This window comes from Corythoichthys intestinalis, chromosome 21 (genome assembly GCF_030265065.1).
Source record: "Corythoichthys intestinalis isolate RoL2023-P3 chromosome 21, ASM3026506v1, whole genome shotgun sequence".
NCBI classification, from domain to species: Eukaryota; Metazoa; Chordata; class Actinopteri; order Syngnathiformes; family Syngnathidae; genus Corythoichthys; species Corythoichthys intestinalis.
Window position 1 is genome coordinate 15,041,851 of NC_080415.1, and position 25,303 is coordinate 15,067,153.

At 41.1% G+C, this 25,303-nt stretch overlaps 1 protein-coding gene across 10 annotated transcripts in view; it reads left to right on the top strand.

Moving 5' to 3' along the window:
* The window catches only part of LOC130909316 (ankyrin-3-like), a 127,200-nt gene extending 103,339 nt beyond the window's left edge, over positions 1 to 23,861 (top strand). For 4 of the 10 annotated variants that reach the window (XM_057825608.1, XM_057825607.1, XM_057825609.1 and 1 more), the window contains 7 exons: positions 119 to 250; positions 329 to 472; positions 14,274 to 14,781; positions 22,356 to 22,461; positions 22,534 to 22,668; positions 23,219 to 23,302; positions 23,376 to 23,860. In XM_057825608.1, coding sequence (XP_057681591.1) covers positions 119 to 250; positions 329 to 472; positions 14,274 to 14,781; positions 22,356 to 22,461; positions 22,534 to 22,668; positions 23,219 to 23,302; positions 23,376 to 23,606 — 1,340 coding nt within the window. In that variant the 3' untranslated portion in view covers positions 23,607 to 23,860. Of the gene's footprint in view, positions 1 to 118; positions 251 to 328; positions 473 to 14,273; positions 14,782 to 22,355; positions 22,462 to 22,533; positions 22,669 to 23,218; positions 23,303 to 23,375 lie in introns of all 10 variants that reach the window. The other 6 variants (XM_057825613.1, XM_057825615.1, XM_057825617.1 and 3 more) reach the window with 3 other exon arrangements.
* Positions 23,862 to 25,303: the final 1,442 nt, after the last annotated feature.

Genomic DNA, 25,303 nt, shown 5'->3' on the forward strand with positions numbered 1-25,303 from the left:
CATAATTGCCATTATCGGCCGATAGTTATCGGTGACCGATGTTATTGTGCATCTCTTAAAAAAAATCCTCCTAACAATCTTGAAGTATTCGATTACATCGATTATTCTCTCTTCTCAGAGCTGGCCAGGGAGCTGGATTTCTCCGTAGAGGAGATCAACTCCATCCGAGTGGAGAACCCAAACTCCCTCACTGCGCAGAGCTTCATGTTGCTAAAGAAATGGGTGCACAGGGACGGTAAAAACGCCACAAGTAAGAAGAGAACTGTCGACAAAGTAATTGTGTCCCCAAAAAATAAGTTCTCATGATGCTTTGTTTTCCTCTCTTCAGCGGACACATTAACGGCGGTGCTGAATAAGATCAATCGCTTGGATATTGTGACTTTGCTGGAAGGGCCCATATTTGACTACGGTAACATTTCAGGCACTCGCTGCTTTGCCGATGATAACGCAGTAATCCCGGATCAGTCCGATGGTAAATCGTAGTCCACCCTAGCTCCTACACTCTATATTCTTACGGCCTGATTTACTAAGAACTAGAATTGTGTGTTCGCTCTTATAGTTTGCATGCGCTGTTAGTGTGCATGTTGAATTTGATTGACAAAGATACAAAATGGAGGGTTGCTAAATTGCATGTTTGCAAATGACCAGATGTAAAAGAAGGTTTTGCGATTTAGTTGTTTTTTTTTTTTTTCAATCAATGTCGGAATTATGGAACAGCAATGCAAACGCAAAATGAAGCTTGGAGTGATGCATTTTAGTAGTTATAATGAGTTACGGAATTTAAATCAACCACTCTGATCATTTTGGGGAAGCTATTTAATTCATTTAATTCGACCTGAGTGCAAGTTAATTAGATGAACTGTACACGCACAGTGGTACCTCTACATACGAATTTAATTTGTTCCAGGACTTGGCTTGTAAATCAAAATGGTCGAATGTCGAGCGGGATTTTCCCATAAGAATACATTATAATTCGATGAATTCGTTCCACAGCCCAAAAACCTATGCCATATCCTTAATAAATACTGCTGGTACAATTACAAATAGCAATTTCACATAGCAAAACTAATAAATTATCAATACAAATCGGAATAAAAATATAATAATAATATTTCAGGGTTTACCCTAGGATTTTTTGAAGCTGTGGTGGTGGTGGGCTGCTTTGAAGTCGGAAAGCGTGCTTCGGCGAAATTGTTTCATATCATGACAAATAAGATTTTCTTAAACATTTATTTTGTCTATGAAAAAAAAAACAATTTGAAGCCTCTTTTCGAATGGAAAATCAGCAATAGGTGTTCCTTATACAGTATAGTCAATGTGAGGCATGCTACCAGATTGTCCCCAGCCGGTTCCTCAGGTCAGTGAGATAAAAAAAATACTTATTTTAATGCAGTTTCGCCATCTGTTTTGTAATTTTTGGGATGAGGAATATGCCAAATTGTAAACAAACCCTTTCCAACATTGTTACTTAAGTTAAAACAAGACAATTATGATGAATAAAAATAATAGTTACACAATTCTTCATACTCACCTTGATTTACATGCTACAGCCAGGGCTTGAACTTTGCCATTTCTGTACATGTTGGGTCCCTGCCAGATTGCCTGTGTTTGGGTCTTCCTGATATGAGTCTCAAGCTGTGATCTTGCATCATTCAGTTTCTGAAAATGTTATCGCAACATTAAAATACAACGCGTGCCATAACCAGTGGATTATTTCTACTCCGAAATATTTCATTAGCCTGAAGCAAATGCTATGCTAGGACGCGACGATTCGGATCATAGACATGCTAGAAAGAACTTAATCGTTACGTCAATGTCCATTTTAAGGTCGTTTTCACAGGCATAAACCCAGAATTACATTCATTAAATTGAAATGGCTTTCTGTGGATTTTTGTCCGGATTTCCAACTCCGCCGGTCTGCGCCGATGTCAGGCGTAAGTTTAGAACAGGAGAACCGATGTGATTTTCATCATAAAATACGCAAAGGAACAATTTTAATTTGACGTGCTATTTCAGATGACTTATAGTAATAGTGTGAAATTAATGAATTATGTATAGTCGTTTAGCCGTCTTGATTAATTATCCAAATTATAGATTAGAATGTATCATTAAGGTGTTGCGGTGCGCCACTATCTTATATATGTAGGGGAAACCCTGTATTAATTAATTAATGAATCAGGATCTAACGTGGCGTGTGACTGACGACAGAGTGAAAGAGGTGCAGAAGAGTTTTTACTTCTCATGTTGTTGTTGGCATCGGCTACCGCAGACAGTAGCCGTGTTGTGTTGCACAAGTTCTGAAATAAATGATCAAAAACCTGACAAAGCTGGCGACTTCCTTGTCGATGTTACAACAACATTTCCTCACCTTAACGAACGGGGAGGACCGTCGAGATCGTAGACGTATTCCGGCTGTATAGTCAGCCACTTCACTGCGCTCATATTTTTCTATCATTTCTTTCTTAATTTCAATACTAACCTTCTTGGGAGCCATGTTGATTTCTCTAACAAGAAAATCTGCTGTGCGTCCTTTTAGCGGGAAAACAATAAAATTGCGACGCTGTCATAAATCGTTGTCTTTCGAGCATGTCGTCTTATATCGAGACAAATGACGAACCAAATTTTCTGTCGTATGTCGTGGTACCACTGTATGTATCTATTCGAGTTATAACATCTCCGGCATGACACCTTCTTGTGACTGTCTCTAAGTCATCCCTTATAATTCAGAAACTGTGAAATTGCATTGCTGGAAAGGTAATATGATGCCGCTGTGACTGTGGCATTTAAAAATCTTTAAGCGAAAACTTTATCACCGTCATTTGTGTTAGTTTGCACATGACTTTCACAGGTGCTACTTAATGGTAAAAAAATCCACTCACTAAATTAATGAACTAATAAACTGCTGTTATCTAACAGATACGTTAGGTGGGTTGCTTGTGCAAATATTTTTTGCCTATTTTTGCATGTACAAACGTTTAGTAAATCAGGCCTTTATAGTTGTTTTTTCGCCTTCCCGTCCTTCACCGCTCCTCACCTACTCTCTCTTTCTCAGCCAAACACGCCCAAACCTCGCTAGCACATCTAGTCATGCCATCAGGTTCACGCCTAAGCTGCTGCTCCAGTCACACAAATGAGCCTAAAAATGCCTTTTTTTAAAAAATCTTTCAATCCAAAAATGAATTCTACTGTACATCTTTTACCATGGTCGTTTTAAATTCCTTTCATACAAACAGGCCAGTATATTTCTCATATACAAAATGTTGATTTTTTTTTTAATTAAAACTATTTCATATATACTGTAATATAGAGTCATATGTGTTAAATTTATTACTATTTCATTTTTTCAGGTGCTGAATAAATCTGTCATTATTAAAGCCTAGGTTACGTGAAGTGGACCTGTAATCAAAACTTAAACTAAAGCAAGCAAGACAAGAATGCACACTAGTTGTTTTTAACATTTTTCTCATTTAAAATCATTATTCTTTTTTTTTTTTTTTAATAAATGTGACCCTCAAGTCATTCCATTTATGTATTCAAGATTAGGTTATCTGAAATTGCTGAATATTATGAGATTGGCATGTATTTATGCATGTTTTTGCTTGATCTGCTTTGTTTCTATGGTGAACATGCTGACAACCTGTTTTTATATATTATTTAGTATAGTAAACCCTTGCCAATATGCCTATCTTTCACAAACTCGCCTTATGATGTTGTATGTAGAACTACAAAACTATTTGTTGAAAAATGCATTTATTTTTCTGGAACAAAAAATTTTGCTCTTTGAAATGACGCTACTCAAGCATCTTCGCTGTGTTTTGGGATGATAGGGCGACATGGACATTTTAAGTTTATTAAAGTTCGGAATTTTTGACATCAGGCTTAACGTTAACGGTTGAAAACACATGCAACAGGACACTTCTCAGCAGCTTCCTACTCGAGTTTTGCAGGTTAGCAAATTAACACAGTTTAATATTATGCCAACTCTGATGCAGGTTGGACTTTCAGTAGCAAAATTTGTGGTGTGTTCCCCACCTCTACAACATTGACATATTTTTACATTACTTAAAGTGGCTGCTGGCCGAAAAAAATAAACTTGCATGTTGTCGACATGTTATGTCATCTGCTAATCAAAAGTGTGTTTGAGGAAAAAATACTGAACGGCACATTCAGCAAGTGGAAAAGAGGTAAATTTAAGTCTGAAAACAATTCACTTAATAACGGTAGAGTCAATTCTATCCTTACAACATATGGGAAGACAATCTAAATTACCTATATAACTGAAGTCATTATAGAATGCAAATAAAGTTGGTGGGGACAATTTGAGCATCCTAAAATGTTCGTAGTGTTGTGTCACTACCATCCCTATGCAAACCTACGCCCTTGCGTATTACGCATCTAAAAAATAGTCCTGCAGAATGAAATAAATTACGGCAGTTTTTTTTGTTTTGGAACAATTACCGTATTTTTCGGACTATAAGTCGCACCTGAGTATAAGTCGCACCAGCCATAAAGTGCCCAATGAAGAGGAAAAAAACATATAAGTCGCACTGGAGTATAAGTCGCATGTTTGGGGGAAATATACTTGATAAAATCCAGCACATAGAACAGATATTTCATCTTTAAAGACAATTTAAAATAAATACAATATAGAACAATATGCTAAATAAGTGTACAGTATGATAATGTTACATGATGCATGAACAACAAAATGCGAACGTGGCCAGTATGTTAACGTAACATAGCTATTAAGTAGAGCTGAAACGAATACTCGAGCAACTCGAGTAACTCGAGTTTAAAAACTGGTCCGAGTAATTTTATTCACCTCGAGTATTCGTTTATTTTGACAGCTCTAAGCATCACGTTTTGCTCGGACTACTTTTAATGTGGGACAACGCGCTGATGTCACGTGCGTAGAGGAAGAAGCAAAAAAAAAAACTTACTGCAGCAGACAGCCGCTACAAACGACTCCGACGTTGCTAAATACTAGCCTGCACATGCTACGTTATTTGCAGGTAGCTCTGATGAGTCTCATAGAGATCACATGTATGTTGAACTAGATGCTAAATGACAGACTAGGCCGCATCTGGGCAGCGTTAGCAAACAGCCGCCATCTTAAAGCAGTAGAGCGCTAATCGCTAACAAAGAGCGCTAAGCGCTAATATATAAGATTAACGTTACTGTCACTACTAGCTCACGTAACGTTAGCCCTGCGGAGGGCTAGGTTTCTATTAATTAAGACCACTTTCGATGCGTGGCTAACGTGTCTTACATACAGGCTTTAACATAACATAGCGTTGTGGAGTGATGAGGGTGTCAAATAAAAACTCAATAATGCTAACTATCAATTTTAGCTCAGTAGTCATTGCTGGATAAAACACCAAGTAGCACTAGTCCCTAATGTGCTCCAATACAGCCTGTATCATACATTTATTTTGAACACTGCAAAAATTCAAAATCCTATCAGGACTTACAGTTTAGACTAACTTAAAACTTTACTAGAACTTAAAAATGGCTTGACACAAATAAAAATTCAATTGAAAAACTTGGGAAAAAATCGTAACTTTTAAGCGATGTGTGTTATCAAGCGTAAAGGCATTTTTAGGTGTGTGTGTATATATATATATATATATATATATATATATATAGTGAATTAGTCTTTTTTTTTAATTCTATTTACATCTGAGATGCAATTGTTGGCTGTTTTCAACAATACACATCAAAAAATTGATTGACTGAAAATGATAAAATGTCTTTTTTTCTCATGTATATCTATAATTGCTCTTCACCTAAAAATATATTTGTTTTATCCGATTACTCGATTAATCGATAGAATTTTCAGTCGATTACTCGATTACTAAAATATTCGATAGCTGCAGCCCTACTATTAAGTTATTCAGATAACTATAGCATAAAGAACATTTAAACAAGTTTAGCAAACCATCAGTTTCACTCCAAAACACCAAAATAACATGTGAAATGATATAAAAATGTGTTAATAATTTCACACATAAGTCGCTCCTGAGTATAAGTCGCACCCCCAGCAAAAGTATGAAAAAACTGCGACATATAGTCCGAAAAATACGGTATCTGCATTTTGAAATCATTTGACTGTTGGATCTGTTCGTAGATCTGTTTCATTTTTTTATTGGCATGCTAAGTTGGTCCCATTGACTTGCGCTAACTTAGCCACACCGGAGCCCTGAAACTAACAAATAACTTACAAACTGCACGGAATTTGTTAAAATAAACACCACCAACTAATTAAACTTCAGCTAATTCAAAGATTAAGCTTAATGTAAAAAATTCTGAACTTCAGCTTTAATATATCTATATACCTAAGCATTTGGGGGGGGGCAGGTCATGAATCTGTCAATGGTTTTTACAATCTGTGACATAGCTTGGTACCTATAGCAGGGGTTTACTATATTATTATAGTACAAAAGACATCATTAGTTTGCTGGCACTTTCTTTCTACCTTTCTCTATTCCTTCTGCTCACAACATAATGGCGGCCGCCGCGTCGCTGCTGCCGACACGCCCCGCGACTGAGATGTTTCAGACAGTTATGCCATGGATTGCGACGTGTCACATGACTTGAAAATAGCTATCGTTGTCTGAAACAGCTCCCCGAGGCGGTCGGTGTCAATAATGTGGCGGCGATGAGTTAAGAGCACGGACTAACTCCTCAGACTAACTCAGACGCCTTTTCTGACATGCGTCGAAAAGGCGTCGCCGTTTTTTCCTCACCCCCTTAGAGTGTGTGAAGACGTCATCTCCTCGCTTCCTCCCAGCTTCATCCTCTTTGATGCTGGCTCGCATCCTCCTCCTCCTCAGACTAACTCCTGCAGAAAAGCCCTGAGTCGGTGCCTTTTTTCCCCCCTCCTCCTCAGTCAATCTGTAAGGCAGAAGATAAATTCCTTACATCCAGTTTCCCTGCACTCGCAATTATGTGTCTACAGTATTGCACTTAGTGCTGTATCTGGGAGAGTAGTGCCCACTTGGATAGATGCCACGCCACGATTAACGTTATCTTCATCATTAGATTATTAGCATTATTATTACTAATTTTACTGGTACAGCATATTATAATTTTTAGATTCGTGATACAACAATACGTTTTTTTTTTTTTTTTTTTTTTTTTTTTTACAATAAAACTGCAAACTAACATTCAGGGTCTTCATGAGAGAATGTTAAAAAAATATATCATTCATGTTATATATCATATATTTGAAATGCAGTATAACATTTTTTTTTAATTATACTAATACTCCACAACTGTATATTGACTTTGGGTTTAGATGTGCACATAGTTGAACAATAATATCTATGATAACGACAGACGGCACACATTTAAGGTATTAGGGAGAGAATTTGTATGAGTTTAAAAACAAAATGTATAAATGTTACAATACTAATGACTTGATCTGTAAATTGTGTAAGAAATACACAAATGTATTTTTTTAATATTAAAAAAAAAATGCAGATACACTATGGTTAAAAATTTTGGGGTCGATTAGACCCCAAAATTGTGAACGGTAGTGTACATAGACTTCACTATCAGTTGATGGGACACGGGGCTGATCCATAGGGGGCATCTTTTCAAAAACTTAAAATTCTAATATTTTCAAAACCAAAGCCGCTAGCGACCTAAAACGAAAACAGGCACCTCCCTTCGGCGTATACGAGTCTCCAAGAGGAGCGACATCAACAAATTCAAAGTCGTTTCCTCATTAAATCCCGATTAATTATTTTTATACAAGTATAGCAAAACTTTTTTTGCTACAAAATCCTTAAATTTTACGCTAGATGCACAAAAATCACTAAATCCAAAAATCACCTATATTTTCAGGATCAATAGCGACATTTAACAAAGAAGTATTTGCTCAAAATAGCAACTTAATTTTTTTTTTTTTTTTTTTTTTTTTTTTTAGTGCAAGTTTTCAACAGCTAACAAATCACTCAATTTTCACATCAGAAACTTATTGCCTGAGGAAAGCATGCAAAATAGTTTTAATTTTACTCAAAAAAAGCTAAAAAAAAAAAAAAAATTCTATATCCGATCAGAATTTATTTAGGTTGAATTCGGCTATTGTGTAGAGATACACAATCCAACATGGCGGCTGTCACAAAACAAAGAGCTTTTTAAGTTGAAAATTCTGGTAAATAAATTCTTAAATTGTGGAATTTCTTTAGATATGTACGTAAAGCAGTCTAGATTCCGGGTTAAAGGCAAAAAACGGGCAGTTATCGTTCATTTTACGTAAATATTTCAAGCAAAAGTTTCAGTATTGTGTAATCCAACTTGGCGGCCGTCACGAAACAAAGAGCTTTTTAAATGGTAAATGGTGTTATAAGTTGAAAATTAAGGTAAATATATGCTTAAATCACGGAATTTCTATAGATATGAACGTAAAACACCCTAGACTCTTGGTTAAAAGCAAAAAAAACCGCGCAGTTATCAGTATTCATTTTACGGAAATACTTCAAGCTAAAGTTTTTTAAAAAATTCATTTTATTGTATTTACTACGTTTCAAAGTGCATGCATGATGCTATTTACCATAATAATTACCTTGAATCTTCGACCAAATCACTCTTGAGACACTCCTGCCTGCTTGTATGCAGTAAAACCTTCATCCTATTTCCACTTAGATCCGGCGCAGAATGCAGCATGTGTTTTGAGTTTACCACAGTGAAAGTTAACTCAACTTTTGCCTGGGTCCGGCCCCCTACAGGAAGGCGTGGCGCACTGTCTGTGGGAGCTGTCTTGTCAATTGATGGTGAAGTCTATGACCGATATTTTGAAGGGAATTTTATTTTTGTTAAATTTATATTGCGATAAATAAGACTTTTTTTTTTTTAAATAAAAACATAAGATAAGTAAGATTTATTATATTTTTAATGTATTGTAGAAATGTGTGTCAATGTATGCATGTAATCTATAATATATTGTTCTCAATATATTCAAAATACATTTGAAAACTGCCAACAATATACCAAAACATGTTTTTTTGTTTCAAATATTTCATGTTAGTCTTTGCATTTTTGATACATTTCAAATTGTGTATTTAGCAAATGTTACAAATACGTATTGCCTATGAATTTACATTAGAATACAAAATATGATAAATATATATATATATATTATGATAAAGAATGGGGGGGGAAAGCTGATTTGTAAATACTGGAATACATGCCTGATAATAATAATGCCTAAACATGCTTAATAGTTATGATAACAATAAATGAACAATATAATGGGGAAAAAGTTGAACCATGTGAATACATTCCTAATACTAATACTATGCCTAAAACTGATTACGAGAGGCACTAAAATATTTCAAGACAGTTAATCGGATGTGGGCTTCGAACAATGCTAATTATAGTCCATGGATACAAATATTGTTTCATTCATGTACGTACCTAGGAGGCATAAATGTGAGTGCAGTCATATTTAAGAGCTAGTACCCCCCCCTTTGCTCTTCCAAACTTCTGAGAATGTGAGTGCCTGGAACCCAAGTTTAATTGATGACTCAGCGATCACATGCTCAATTATTCATCTGTCATTTCCTGTTTGTTTGCTGTCCTTTCATGAACATTTTAACATTCATGTTTTGTGTTTGGGTTTTGTTTGTGGTGTTTCTGTGTGCTGCTTGAAATCAGCTCCGAAACCTCTCAGATCTCCCGCGTCACCTCCCCTGACAATTCACCCTGATGTTTCCGCCCCCTGTTCTTCTTCTCAAACTATGCATCCGGCCACCTCGGTCTTCTTCTCTTCCCCTCCTGCCGTCATCCACTACCCCTCTCCTCCGGCCTCCCCGCCTGTCTACCTCCTCCCCGTTGCTCCTGTCCTACCTCACATGGAGGAGCTCCCGTACTCTCCCCCGCAACCCTCCTCTCCCTGCAGCCCACTCGGTTGCGCCTCCTCCTTCCCTTACCCCCCTCCTGCCTTCTCCTTCCCCTCCCCACCGCCCCCTTTTGGCTCCTCCTACCCTTCCCCTCCTCCCCCTTTCGCTTCCGTCTCACCTTCCCCTCTCCCTGATTCTTCCTCCACCTCCTCCCCTCCATCCCCTCTCCCCCCAGGCATCCCCGCTCACTTCAGGCGTGACCCTTCTGTCCCCGAGGTCTACATCTAGACTGGCTTGCCCGCTAACACAATCTGCGAACCCAGCTGGATGCTAATGGCACCGTCGTGCACGAATTGTGCGACGATCAAAAATCGACCACTTTTGCATTACAATTTGACTATTGTGTTGCAATTTGCTTCAAAAGTCTCAAACTCACCCAGATGTGGCATTCTTACTCTTGAATTTTTGGACTTTGGATCAAACTAAAAGTAAGCTTGTCACGATAACAATCTTTCAGGAAGATGTAATATCCCAGAACTCGTTGATTGTATTATTAGTTTTCCTGCTGGCTTAATATTTCAACATAAAATTATCGTATCTTTCGGAGTATAAATCGCACAAGCCAGAAACTGAGCAATGAAGAGGAAAACAAGTCACACCCAGAGGTGGGGAGAGTAACCAAAAATTGTACACAAGTAAGAGTAGCGTTACTTCAAAATATTACTCAAGTAAAAGTAGTCATCCAAAAAATGTACTCAAGTACAAATTAAAAAAAGTACTTGGTGAAAAGAATACTCAATGAGTAACAACATTGCGAGTAACTGCTTATGATGTTTGATTTTTTTTTTTTAAACAAATTATTTTTCTCTCAGCACAATGGCATACCGCAAGCAACACGTCACTCCCGCTCATTAATATTCATGACGTTAGTCACTGTTGATAAGGGGTGGGCACACGCCTCCGTTTGTCCCCAACAAAGGAGATGTTTACAGAGCTAAACCTACCATTTCTGTCCGGAAATGATGTCCCTGGTGCCAAATTCACTGGTAAAGATGCGGAAGAACATACAAATGTTCAGTTAAAGAGATGTCTTGAGTGTCGAGGAAAAAGACAGGGAAAAAAAGAAACGAGCCGTCCTAAGCTTAGCCTTAGCTTTTTTATCGACACCATTTTCTTACGCCACTGACAATGACAATCTCCTGTTTCAGCAATCTATCCTTTACCACCATATGCCCTGTCTTTCCTATTTATTATATATTATATGCTCTGGTTGTCTTACGTGTCTGACCGTTCTTTTGGGCAATTTAAATTGCTATTTTTGTGTAGCGATTGCAAATGCTACTTGTTGACAGCCAATGAACACTTTTAATTTTTTCATTAATAACAAATCTTAATTCTATCATTTATTTACACTTCCCCCTTACTAAAAGGTGTTTTTTTTTTTTACAACAGAAAAGGTAACAGTGGCAGTCAGATACCATTTTAATTTTTTCAGGTCATTTATTGTCGGATAGAAGCAGCACTGCAAAACGCCATGCTAGAAAATGAGTAAAAAATATCAAAATGGCTTCAGCTTGCTGGCGTTAAACATCCGCGCAGGTTGATCCATCTTCACATTTTTTCGTCCCGAGTTTTTGGTTTTCGGGAAACCTACAAGGAAAACATCCTTCATATGTCGTCATGTCTAGAGTCGTTTCTACAAGTTCCATATCAGCAGGGCTTGATCGGCATGTTCGTTTTTGAAAGATTACAGGAGAAAACTAGCAGAAATATAATGGTTTGTATGCGAGGGCATGTCTATAATGTCCCACTTCCGCTTTACGATGCGACGTCACGGTCTAAAAATAGAATTCGTGCGGTACGCTCTAATCTGTATGAACTGTGATTATTATACTGTACTATAAGATATTACATAACCACATTAAGCTAAAGAAATACAAAAAATTGCGAGAGAGAGAAAACATCTACATAAATCAAGCATCATTTATCCAGAGGTCATGAGTGCCCTCTAGTGGAGAACAGATATTTCCTATTATGAAATAAAAAGGATCATATCTCCGGTTTTCCGTGATCATTTGGTGCCAAAAACTGGAAGAGAGGTTAAAATCTGCGCTTTCAAGTCATGTTGACGTCAGCACTCCATATCAAAAACCAAATTTTTCACGGAGCTCTAAAGACACCACGTGATTGAACAGGCCGGCGAGATCATAGCACGGCAATTGTTAAAAAATCATGCAGTGATTTATGGATTTTTCTTTTTGAATTGATTTATGAAATTGTTTTGTCGCTTTCATTTTCTTGTACATCTTGTGCTGAGCTGCTTCAGAAGTCACACACACCCAAATTAATGATTTTTCTACTCGAGGATGCAAATAGTCCTCTCGTGCACTGCCTTTAGTAACCATGACAACCAGTTGGCTGGATCGAGCCCAGAAGTCCCTGTAGTGGGAAAAATCAACACTTCGTCAGCTATAGGAAGGGGTATTCATACCCCCTTTTCGAAATGAAGTCATTTTTGAACGCCTAAGACGACTTGCCTGACGGAATGTAAAAAGCACTTATTCTCCCTATGCCTTACATTAATTGTCGAAGTGGGAGGTTTATGTAAAGTTGTTGCAGCTTCCCACCAATGTTGTGACCGATTACTTGAAAAAGTAATTTAATTACTGATTACGCCTCAAAAAAGTAATCTAGTGATTTAACTGAGTTACTTTTAAAGTAATTTATCAGTGATTACCATTTTTTCCCCATTTGCTGCCTCAACATCAGAATGACAACAGAAAAATGTCATCGCATGTAATTGGCTTTCCGATAACTGAATTTATCGGGGAAGATCACATAAGGCTTATTCTTCGAATTAGCGGGGGTTTAATTAGTCGAGGGAGTTGATTTCAACCAGCATTGACTCACGCTAGCTTAGCCACTCCGGAGCCCTGAAACTAACAAATAACTGACAAAATGCATAGAAGTTGTTGAAAAAAACTCCAACTCATTTAACCGCTAATTCGAAGATTAAGCCTATTGTCAAAAATTCTGAACTTCGGGTTAGGGTTTAATAGCATATCAATACCAATGTAAAACAATGGAAATTGACTGCACAGTAATTAAAAACACACTAATGAATTGCACAGTGCAATAAACACACATGTGAACAGACAACCCGGAAGTACGCCGTACTAACAAGCCACAAAACGTGACGGCAACTAAGCACTTTGCGCTCCGTCGGATTTACAACACATCCCAAAAATGCTAAACGAGCACGTCATCTCAAGGCATAAATGTGCAACACGAATGTGATGTAAACAATTCTTGCGGACTTTGCGAGGACGAGCGGGAGCGATGACTACCCGCTGTTGCAACAGCAAAGCTACAATACGGCCTCCAACGTAGCAGCTCCAACCAATCGCTGGAACCCTCCAGAATGAAGGAAAAATACACATGTTCATTCATAGACGCACACAGATCAACATTCCCTCGCACCTCTCTATAGGTGGCTGCACTCAGCTCGAATGTGCACCCGCGCTGGCCTGGCACACGTCTTTCTCAGTCCCAAAAAGCCGTGTAACTCGAGTCCAAAACAGGAAGTAACTATGAGCAGTTACCATTGAAACGAACATTTTCTATTCAAAATGCTCTTCGTACATGACTACAATATTCTGCATTCTACATACATTATGAGGCAATAACAAAATAGAAACAGACATTAAGGAAACTAACTGTAATCAGGTTACTGTTTTGGAAAAATGAACGCGTTAGATTGCTTGTTACTGAAAGAAAGTAATCAGATTACAGTAACGCATCATTGAAAACACTGCTTCCCACTTACACAAGGGGTGAATAAACTATGGACTGACAGCCAAATGTGGCCCACTCTGTTCCTTAATTTGGACCGCTGTGCATTTAGAATATAAATGCACAGTATTCTTTAAATTGGCTTTAAATATAAGACCATTTTAAACGTTTAAACGTAAAGTTTTTTTTTCTTGAGGTATTTAATGAGGAATTTTACATAAACCTCAACTCACCAAGCAATGTGTTTCGGATTAAGACAAACTAGTACACTTAGAAATGTCCTTATTTTTGAAGAAAACCAGTCTTGTTTCTTATTTGAACCACATTAACCTTATTTGGTCCATTAGTTTTTTGTTTATAATGATATTTATATGAAAAAAATGCTTTTATTCAAATATAAGGACATTTTTAATTGATCCATTTTTGAATGCTTGTGTTGGACATACACATTTCAATTAGTCATCTATTAGGGGTTTGCGACGTGCTATGTGTGGCTTTTGAACAAGCGCCGCCTCTTCTGTCCCATCATATCATCACCTCCGTCACTCTTTCCTCCCTCTTTTCTTCCTGTCTTCCAACCGCCATGTCCCCCGCCCCCTCCACGCTAACCCCGCTGTCCTCCTGCCATCTACGCAGATTACCACCAAGTAGAAGCGGAGCTGCGAACCCCCCCTGACCTCCACTCCGCTCCCCCCACCCCACTGCAATCTGAAGACTTTTTGCGTGGTGGCGTAGTAGACCCCCATAGCAGGCCCAGTGAGCTCCCCCTGCTCCTTGAACCCCCTCTGGTGCGTGTGGAGGACACTAGTGAGTCCCCCGGCAATGACAGGAGGGTGGCCCATCGGCGAACGATGTTCGAGGGTGCTTACGCCCCCTATGAGAGGCAAGGGAGACCCCAGGATGATGATGAGGAGGAGGACGAGATGACCCAGGAGAGGCTGCAAAGTCTCCTGGAGGATATCAAGCTGGAGGAGGAAGGCCTGGAGGACGAGGAGATGACGGAGGAGAAGGTGCATGCCATCCTGGAGCAAGTGCGGCAGGCGGAAAAAGATTTGTGTTCACTTCCAGGCTGGAAAGGAGGCGACGCTGCGGCCGCTGTAGACGAGACGACGGCCGAGCTTGGCCCGGCTTCAGAAGAGTGCAGGTACAAATGCTAAGATTTTGCAACTTTTGTAATTCAGGGTTACAAACTTGTGGCTTGGGGGCCAATTGCAGCCCAAGGGACAGTATTTTGCGACCATTTACCTGATGGCTAAGTGTTTGGGCAGACTGCAGACCCATTTTTTTCTCTTAATGAATCACTTCAGACCAGGCCAGCAAAGCTCAGGCTAATATCAGTTTACGTTTTAAGCAATGTTTCACATTCTGTTCACCAGACTGAATTGGTAAGCCAAAGTCGAATCAAACCTAAAAATGATCCAAATCCAGTTTTTTCAGCCTTTTAATAGCAAATATTATATATTTTCAATTTAAATTGTTTTAAATATATATATATACAGTATTTAAATAAAAAACAAAAGGAAACGTTAAATAAAAGCAACTATTCTTTTTTCAAAATTATATATCTATGTATTGACTAGCAGTATGGTCCGGCATTGCTCGGATTTGTGTAACATGAACACAATATGACGGAATGGCATATAAAACAAACTTTCCTTTGAGATGCAGCTGTAATGTAATAATCATATGTTAATGCGCAGTTCCTTTTTATCACTGTGTACTGTATTGTAGTAAGTGTTGTTAATCTTACTTTAAAAAAGTATGTAAGAGTAATTGGTTAGTTGGCAAAGTAACTGGTGATAATTTTCATTTTTTTTTTTTTCTCAAAAAGAGAAATAGGTCATTCAATGTGAAGTTTAAAGGTTTTTTTGGGACAATTGGCCCTAGCCCAATTCTTTACCCTAAACTTAACTAGACACAGGGGTATTGCGAATATTGCGATAACTAAATAGTAACCTTTGCTATGTGTGGAAGTCATTTAATGTTGTGAATCAACCGTTTAAGTTGGTAAAATTGCTCCCGTTATTGCATTAGTTCTCTTCTATCTACTTTTGACATGTGTAAATTTTAAAACTATTTCATCATTTAAAGATGGATTTAAGTCAAGATGTTGCCGATTTAGGAGCATTTTAGATAAAAAGTTACTTAGGTTCGCTAGGAAGGTTCTCTACAACAGAGCCTTCCTGTGAAATCTACTGCTTAATATGGCGGCTATTTACCAACGCATCTAGTTCTTTATTATACATGTTGCTAATGCAGCAGTGTCTGTCATTTGCATCTAGTTCTGTATATATGTGATATCTGGCGAAGCATCGTGTGGGCGTAGTTTGTAGACTATCGGCTACAGTAAGGTATAATTGGAGCCACCTAGCATAGTAGCATCGCGTTTGCAACGGCGTCACCCTCCCTTGACTCCTCCCCACTCCTGCTCTGCTCTCTCGTCTCCGTGAGTCCGTCTTTCTCAGACTTTTCTCGCGTCAATCAACCAACATAGTAACGCATAGTAACGCACGCCTTTCCCGCCTCAGTAACTGTAACGGCGTTGCCAAGATGAGAAAAGTAATTAATTAGATTACTCACTTCTGAAGAAAATAACGCCGTTAGTAACGCCGCTATATTCTAACGCCGTTATTAACAACACTGATTGCGGCGAGCGACGTGGAGAAGAATGAGACAGTTTTTATGTTTCACACTTGCTGCTCTTGAGCCCCCTACACCATCACGCGACCCTTTATTGAACAGAAAACACCAGAACATAGCAGCAGCAACCACCACTCTGTCATGGTTGCCACAACTACCCACGGATCATTGCGGATGTAACACATACTGTAATAAATAACAGTCGCTACAATATTATCAGGGATTATTGAATTTTATTATTATTTATTAATTATCAGGAATTCTCTATGCAAATTAGGGAAGTTTCGACTTAACTTTCTGCACTAAATGGACGTCTACAGCAGTGGTCTCCAACCCGGTCCTCAAATGCCCACTGTGGGTCATGGTTTTTGTTCCTGCCGATCCAGGACAGATAGTTGAACATATGAGGTTTCTGCTAATGCAAGCAGCACCTTACTCCAATCAACTGATTGCACTTGTAAAACACCAGATTTGTGAAAAAGTGTGCTGTAGTCATCTTTTTGGTTTGAATGAAATCCTGCTGCCGCAGCGGGCCTTTGTGGACCATGTTTTAGACCACTGGTCTACAGAGATCAAACCCAATTAAAAACATTCTCAGAAACATAAAGTACAACTATATAAAATTTCGTCAAAATCCGCCCAGACATTTTTGTCCATAGGGAACGAACAGACACACGCACACAGACACACAAAGTTCCATTTATATATAGGTTTAGATTTATTTTAAACTTAAAAACAAGGGGAAATCTGTAAATGTTTTTTAATCATTCAGCTAGGGCTGCAGCTATCGAATATTTCAGTAATAGAGAATTCTATTGAAAATTCCATCAATTAATTTAGTAATCGGATAAAAAAAAAATTGGGTAAAGAGCAATTACAAATATACGTGAGAAAACAAATTTTTTCCTCTAATATTGAACCATTTTAGACAATGTCTTTATTTTCGATGTACATCGTTGAAAACAGCCAACAATTGCATCTCAGATGTGACTAGGGAAAAAAAACAAATTCACTGCTTTCACTCAAAAAACTAAAGATCTTATTAAAAAAAATTTTTTTTTAAATCTTATGCGTGATGACATTTTTAGGTCAGAAATAGCACAAATCACTTAAAAGTTGGGTGTTTTCACATGTGTTTCAATTGAATTTTCATTTGTGTCAAGTTATTTTTAAATTCTAGTTAAGTTTAAAGTTAGTCTTAATTGTAAATCCTGAATGGATTTTGAGTTTTTGCAGTGTTCAAAATAAATATATGAAACCCATAAGCCGATTTTCAGGGCGGGGGTGCAGCACGCATTGACAGTAGTCATGATTAATAGAAACCTAGACCTCCGCAGGGCTAATGTTACGTTAGCAAGGTACAGTAACGTTAATCATATTTAATAGCGCTACGTTAACTTAATCTTACTTTGTTATGTGTATTGCTCCTCCGCTCTCGGAGTAAACTGAAGTAATCCTTTTAGCTCTACATTTAATATCTATTTTGAACTACTGTGAAGTCAATGCGCATGATTTACTTCTGCGGGCCACAGAAAATGATGTGGCGTAAGTTTGACACCTGAGGTTTAGTACACTGAATTATTATTATTAGGTTTGTTCCGATCATGCTTTTTTGCTCCCGATCCGATCCCGATCGTTTTAGTTTGAGTATCTGCCGATCCCGATATTTCCCGATCTGATTGCTTTTTTTTTTGCTCCCGATTCAACTCCAATCATTCCCGATAATTTTTCCCGATCATATACATTTTGGCAATGCATTCAGAAAAAAATGAATAAAATTCGGACGAATATATACATTCAACATACAGTACATAACTGCTGTATTTGTTTATTATGACAATAAATCCTCAAGATGGCCTTTACATTATTAACATTCTTTCTGTGAGAGGGATCCACGGATAGAAAGACTTGTGACTTTGTATATTGTGACTGAATATTGCCATCTAGTGTATTTGTTGAGCTTTCAGTAAATGATACTGTAGACACGTCCAAATGCATGATGGGAAGTGGAACCATGACTGTGCGTAGTGCTACCAATTGATATATCTTCTCTGTGTTGGGAAATAACATAAGGTGTTAAGAAACAGATCAATTGCTACCTTGCTTTCCCACAATGCATCCCATGATATTTCTAATTGTAGGGAGAGGAATTGTAAGGCTTTAGTCAATTAAAAAAAGGCTCTAAAGGCTGCCAAAATTCACTCTACTCATTTTACGCTGCCTTTTATCTCTCTGTATAGGTAAAACGGCACCATTACAGATTGAGCGCGATAATGCGTGAGTGGGTTGTGCAGCACATGCATTAATTTCGTTAAATATTTTAACGTGATACATTTTTTAAAAAAATAATTACCGCCATTATTGGGACAAATTTGATAACCCTACCTTAAGCCTAAACTAAAGACTCTGGATGGATGTCTGTAACGTTAAATGCAATTAGAAAACGATTTAATTAAAAAATATATCCATCCATCCATCCATTATCTTCCGCTTGTTCCGGGGTCGGGTCGCGGGGGCAGCAGCTTTAACAGGGAAGCCCAGACTTCCCTCTCCCCAGCCACTTCAACCAGCTCCTCCGGCGGGATCCCAAGGCGTTCCCAGGCCAGCCGAGAGACATAGTCTCTCCAGCGTGTCCTGGGTCGTCCCCGGGGCCTCCCGCCGGTGGGACATGCCCGGAACACCTCTCCAGGGAGGCGTCCGGGAGGCATCCGAACCAGATGCCCGAGCCACCTCAGCTGGCTCCTCTCTACGCGGAGGAGTAGCGGCTCGACGCCGAGTCCCTCCCGGATGACCGAGCTTCTCACCCTATCTCTAAGGGAGAGCCCGGACACCCTGCGGAGGAAACTCATTTCGGCCGCTTGTATCCGGGATCTTGTTCTTTCGGTCACGACCCAAAGCTCGTGACCATAGGTGAGGGCAGGAACGTAGATCGACTGGTAAATCGAGAGCTTTGCCTTTCGGCTCAGCTCCTTCTTCACCACTACGGACCGGTGCAGCGTCCGCATTACTGCAGACGCCGCACCGATTCGCCTGTCGATCTCCCGCTCCCTCCTACCGTCACTCGTGAACAAGACCCCAAGATACTTGAACTCCTCCACTTGGGGCAGGATCTCATCCCCGACCCGGAGAGGGCACTCCACCCTTTTCCGACTGAGGACCATGGTCTCGGATTTGGAGGTGCTGATCTTCATCCCAACCGCTTCACACTCAGCTGCGAACCGCTCCAGTGAGAGTTGGAGGTCACGGCTTGATGAAGCCAACAGCACTAAATCATCTGCAAAAAGCAGAGATTCAATGCTGAGGTCACCAAACCGGACCCCCTCAACGCTTCGGCTGCGCCTAGAAATTCTGTCCATAAAAGTTATGAACAAAATCGGTGACAAAGGGCAGCCTTGGCGGAGTCCAACCCTCACTGGGAACGAATTCGACTTACTGCCGGCAATGCGGACCAGACTCTGACACCGGTCGTACAGGGACCGAACAGCCCTTACCAAGGGGCTCGGTACCCCGTACTCCCGGAGCACCCTCCACAGGATTCCCCTAGGCACACGGTCGAACGCCTTCTCCAAATCCACAAAACACATGTAGACTGGTTGGGCGAACTCCCATGCACCCTCGAGGACCCTGCTGAGGGTGTAGAGCTGGTCCACTGTTCCACGGCCGGGACGAAAACCACACTGCTCCTCCTGAATCCGAGATTCGACTTCCCGACGGACCCTCCTCTCCAGCACCCCTGAATAGACTTTACCGGGGAGGCTGAGGAGTGTGATTCCTCTATAATTGGAACACACCCTCCGGTCCCCCTTTTTAAAAAGGGGGACCACCACCCCGGTCTGCCAATCCAGAGGCACTGTCCCCGATGTCCACGCGATGTTGTAGAGGCGTGTCAGCCATGACAGCCCTACAACATCCAGAGCCTTTAGGAACTCCGGGCGGATCTCATCCACCCCCGGGGCCTTGCCACCGAGGAGCTTACCAACCGCCTCAGTGACTTCAACCCCAGAGATCGAAGAGCCCACCTCAGAGTCCCCAGACTCTGCTTCCTCAAAGGAAGGCGTGTCGGTGGAATTGAGGAGGGCTTCGAAGTATTCTCTCCACCGACTCACGACGTCCCGAGTCGAGGTCAGCAGTACACCATCTTCACTATACACAGTGTTAATAGTGCACTGCTTTCCTCTCCTCAGACGCCGGATGGTGGACCAGAATTTCCTCGAAGCCATCCGGAAGTCGTTTTCCATGGCCTCACCGAACTCCTCCCATGTCCGAGTTTTTGCCTCGGCGACTGCCGAGGCCGCAGTCCGCTTGGCCAGCCGGTACCTGTCAGCTGCCTCCGGAGTCCCACAGGCCAAAAAGGCCCGATAGGCCTCCTTCTTCAGCTTGACGGCATCCCTTACCGCTGGTGTCCACCAGCGGGTTCGGGGATTGCCGCCACGACAGGCACCAACCACCTTACGGCCACAGCTCTGATCGGCCGCCTCAACAATGGAGGTGCGGAACATGGCCCACTCGGACTCAATGTCCCCCACCTCCCCCGGGACAAGGGAGAAGTTCTGCCGGAGGTGGGTGTTGAAACTCTTTCTGACAGGGGATTCTGCCAGACGTTCCCAGCAGACCCTCACAATACGTTTGGGCCTGCCAGGTCTGGCCAGCATCTTCCCCCGCCATCGGAGCCAACACACCACCAGGTGGTGATCGGTTGACAGCTCCGCCCCTCTCTTCACCCGAGTGTCCAAAACATGCGGCCGCAAGTCCGATGACACGATTACGAAGTCGATCATCGAACTGCGGCCTAGGGTGTCCTGGTGCCAAGTGCACATATGGACACCCCTATGTTTGAACATGGTGTTCGTTATAGACAAACCGTGACGAGCACAGAAGTCCAATAACAGAACACCACTCGGGTTCTGATCGGGGGGGCCGTTCCTCCCAATCACGCCCCTCCAGGTCTCACTGTCATTGCCCACGTGAGCGTTGAAGTCCCCCAGTAGAACGAGGGAGTCCCCAGAGGGGGTGCTCTCTAGCACACCCTCCAAGGACTCCAAAAAGGGTGGGTATTCTGAACTGCTGTTCGGTGCATAAGCACAAACAACAGTTAGAACCCGTCCCCCCACCCGAAGGCGGAGGGAGGCTACCCTCTCGTCTACCGGGGTAAACCCCAACGTACAGGCGCCAAGCCGGGGGGCAATAAGTATGCCCACACCTGCCCGGCGCCTCTCACCATGGGCAACTCCAGAGTGGAAGAGAGTCCAACCCCTCTCGAGAGGATTGGTACCAGAACCCAAGCTGTGTGTGGAGGAGAGTCCGACTATATCTAGTCGGAACTTCTCTGCCTCACACACCAGCTCAGGCTCCTTCCCTGCCAGAGAGGTGACATTCCATGTCCCAAGAGTTAGCTTCAGCAGCTGGGGGTCGGACCGCCAAGGCCCCCGCCTTTGGCTGCCGCCCAACTCCCTACGCACCCGACCCCTTTGGCCCCTCCCACAGGTGGTGAGCCCATGGGAAGGGGAACCCACGTTGCCTTTTCGGGCTGAGCCCGGCCGGGCCCCATGGGGACAGGCCCGGCCACCAGACGCTTGCCTTCGAGCCCCACCTCCAGGCCTGGCTCCAGAGGGGGGCCCCGGTAACCCGCGTCCGGGCAAGGGAAACTGGGGTTCAATAATCTTGCTCATCATAAGGGGTCTTTTTGAGCCATACTTTGTCTGGCCTCTCACCTAGGACCTGTTTGCCATGGGTGACCCTACCAGGGGCTTAAAGCCCCAGACAACATAGCTCCTAGGATCATTGAGACACGCAAACCCCTCCACCACGATAAGGTGATGACTCATGGGGGGTAAATGGCCGAAATTTTTTTGCCGATTCCGATACTTTGAAAATGACATGATCGGACCCGATCGATCTAATGTATTTATTTATTTTATTTAATAATATTTTAAAGTTTTGTTGTGGACTTTTTGATGTGGCCCACATTCACAGACTGTCTCAAGTGGCTCCTGAATAAATCGAGTTTGAAACCCCTGTTGTAATGGATTGAATTGCCCATCTATTTTTAAATGATATAAACATCTTTTTCTTTCTCAGTCCTGATAGTCTGGCCGACTCGCTTGAACAGCCACCAGCTCGGAGCAGCAAGAAAGAAGAAGAAGAGGAGGAGCAAGAAGTCGATCGGTCTGCTCGCAGAGTCCAGGTGAGACAAGGCTTTGCAAAAGGTGCCATAGTCCTGGCGAGTCGTTGAACCCCTTTAAAATGTGGCTGGTAGTGGGCGCAAAATGTCCAGTGTGAGTGTTTCTTTGATGATGTGGAAGAGGAGGAAGAGGTAGAAGAAGAAGTGTCCAGCTCCGAGGAGGAGACCACCGTCACAACCAGGGTGTTTCGCAGGCGGGTCATACTGAAGGTGTGTGTAGTCTCTGCTCTGCTGTGCAATGTGTGTAGTGCAGTGCATTGAGAGCAGCTGGCTGTGCAGTCCAAGCTTAGCAATGGGGTGCTATTGTTTGTTGCGCTTTTATGATGATGAGACAAATGTGTCAGGAGCACCACACTAAATCATTGTGGGACTGAGGTTGGATTTTTTCCTAGGTGTTTGCAGTGTTTTTTCTGGTGATGATGTCAACATGTAACTCCTATTTTTCAGCAGAATGTCAACACAGAGTCAGGTTATCCCTCTCATGCACGAACTATGCCCCCCCCTTTACAGGCCACTCATTTAACTCATTGACTGCCAGTCCATTTGTCAAATGAGTGCCCTTTATGGGTTAAAAAAGTCGTGCAAATAAGGGTTTATTTAGTGAATTATTTTAAAGCATTCTGAACAGTGTTCAAAAGAATTGTTTTGAAAATCTTTTTTTTTTTTTTTTTTTTAATCTTTTGTTATGAATTTGGAAAAAGATTGTTGTTGGTGTGGCAAACAATATTCTTGAAGTGTCTTTCCCACTGGGCCACTCCAGGGAGAGGAGGCCCGAAACGTTCCTGGTGAGTCTGTGACGGAGGAGCAGTTCACTGACAGTGACGGCAATCTGGTCACCCGCAAAGTAACTCAACCTTTCTTGTGCACGCCTCTTAACGCACGCGTCCCCGTGGTCAACCCCCGGTCTATTCGTGCAGGTGATCAGAAAGGTGGTGCGCCGCGTGGTGAGCTCGGAGCAAAAGGATGCGCTCGCCGAGGAAGGCGACACTGTTGTCACTGTTGCGAAGAGCGGTGGCGGAGGAGGGGGGAAGGGCAAGAAGAGGGGCAAGCGCTCCCGGCAGGGCCACAAGGTTGCTGTAGTCGCTTACCTGTGTGACATAAATTTTGTGTGCTCCTTTATTAGCACTTGGGGTAACATATCAAAATGAGCATAAATGCAGCATAACTTTAGTTTGACTTTCTGTAAAACTCTTGAACAATTTAATGTTTCAGTACTTTTTGGTCATCTTGCATGTCAAAAATATACCGTCACTTTCGCACTACAAGCCTCACCTATAAGCCGCCACCAGCACGAAAGCGGCATTTGTTACTCTATTGTTTCACTCTATTATGGGATATTTACACCAAAAGATATTAACCAGTAACACCTTATTTGACAGCAGCATCATACGACTGTCAGAAGACCAAATGAACCTCCATGAAGCTTTGAACCAATTGGCTGCAAAGCTTCATTGCTTCAAGAAGCTTCATTTGGCCATCACTGTTCCCTTGGAGGGGACAGTCAACCTCTGCTGCCACCTGCTGTCAATAGTGTTGTTGTCCAATATGCCTCCTAGCATGCATTGCAGCGCTACAGATATAAGTAGCAATCAAAATGTGTGTTTTTTGCTAATTATTTCTTCAGTTACTGTTCCAGTTGTTTCATTAATTGGTATATTTGGTAAAACTTTATTTGACAGTCGCGCCAAAAGACTGTCATTAGACAATAATAATTATGTCATGACAAAGTCATGAGCATTAATGAATGCTTACAAAAGATGTCATTTCGTGTTGTCCGGCAAATTATCTCACTTTTGAATGGATGTAAAAGATCCAAGCTGGATATAAATGGAGTTAGCGACATAACGACACTTAATGACATCTGTCATAATCATTCAGTAATGCCCTTGATAGTGTCATGTCATTATGACGGTCTTATGACAGTCTTATGATGCCACTGTTTAATAAAGTGTTGCCTATTAACCCAAATAAATCCACAAATAAGCCGCACTCAACTATAAGCCGCAGGATTCAAAATGAAGGAAAAAAGTAGCGGCTTATAGTCCAAAAATTATGGTATATATGCGAGATCAAGCCTCTAGTATGCTGTACAAGGTAGTCACAATAGATTGTTTTTTACATGAATTTATAACTATCATATATGTATGGCGGTAAACACTCAGGTGACTTGAAGTTCTGCTCTGAGACCCCCAATTTGCATGTGTGATAAATCAATGGAAAGCTTAAAATCTCAATTTTCTGGGGGAAGAAACGTTTTGAACAGGAGGGCATTCTTTTTTTTAATGTTTTTTAAACAGCAAAACCCTATGTGGAGGTGAGCGCACACGAGAACAGAATTACAGATGCCATGACTTTAACGAGATCGCGTACTTACCTTGTTTCGATCCAAAAACTCCATGTAGAAAGTATCACTGAGTGTCAAAACACAGCTGTGAATGGCCACAGCTGGATTTTTTGGTGATTTTATGGGTGAAACATGGTAATAAAGCAAGGGTCGCAATGCAGAAATCGCAGACACCAAGGAGTCGTTGAGATTTTCATATATTTACCATTTTAAACGTTTTTTTTAACAATTTTTCTGTTTGGATCGATTATCATCTAACTTATCGGAGAAAATGCGACAGTAACAAAAAAATACAATTAAGCGGTAGTTATGAGGTCCATATTTGTGACTTTTTTTACAGACGCCATTTTATTCATTGTGACATAATTTGTGTAAGAGTTTAAAATATGTGAGGGAATAATTTTTTAAAGTCTTTTTTAAAAAATTTTTAAAAACAATATATGAGACATTAATTAATGATTCGAAGCTAAAAACAACAGACATTTTGAATAATAGATATCA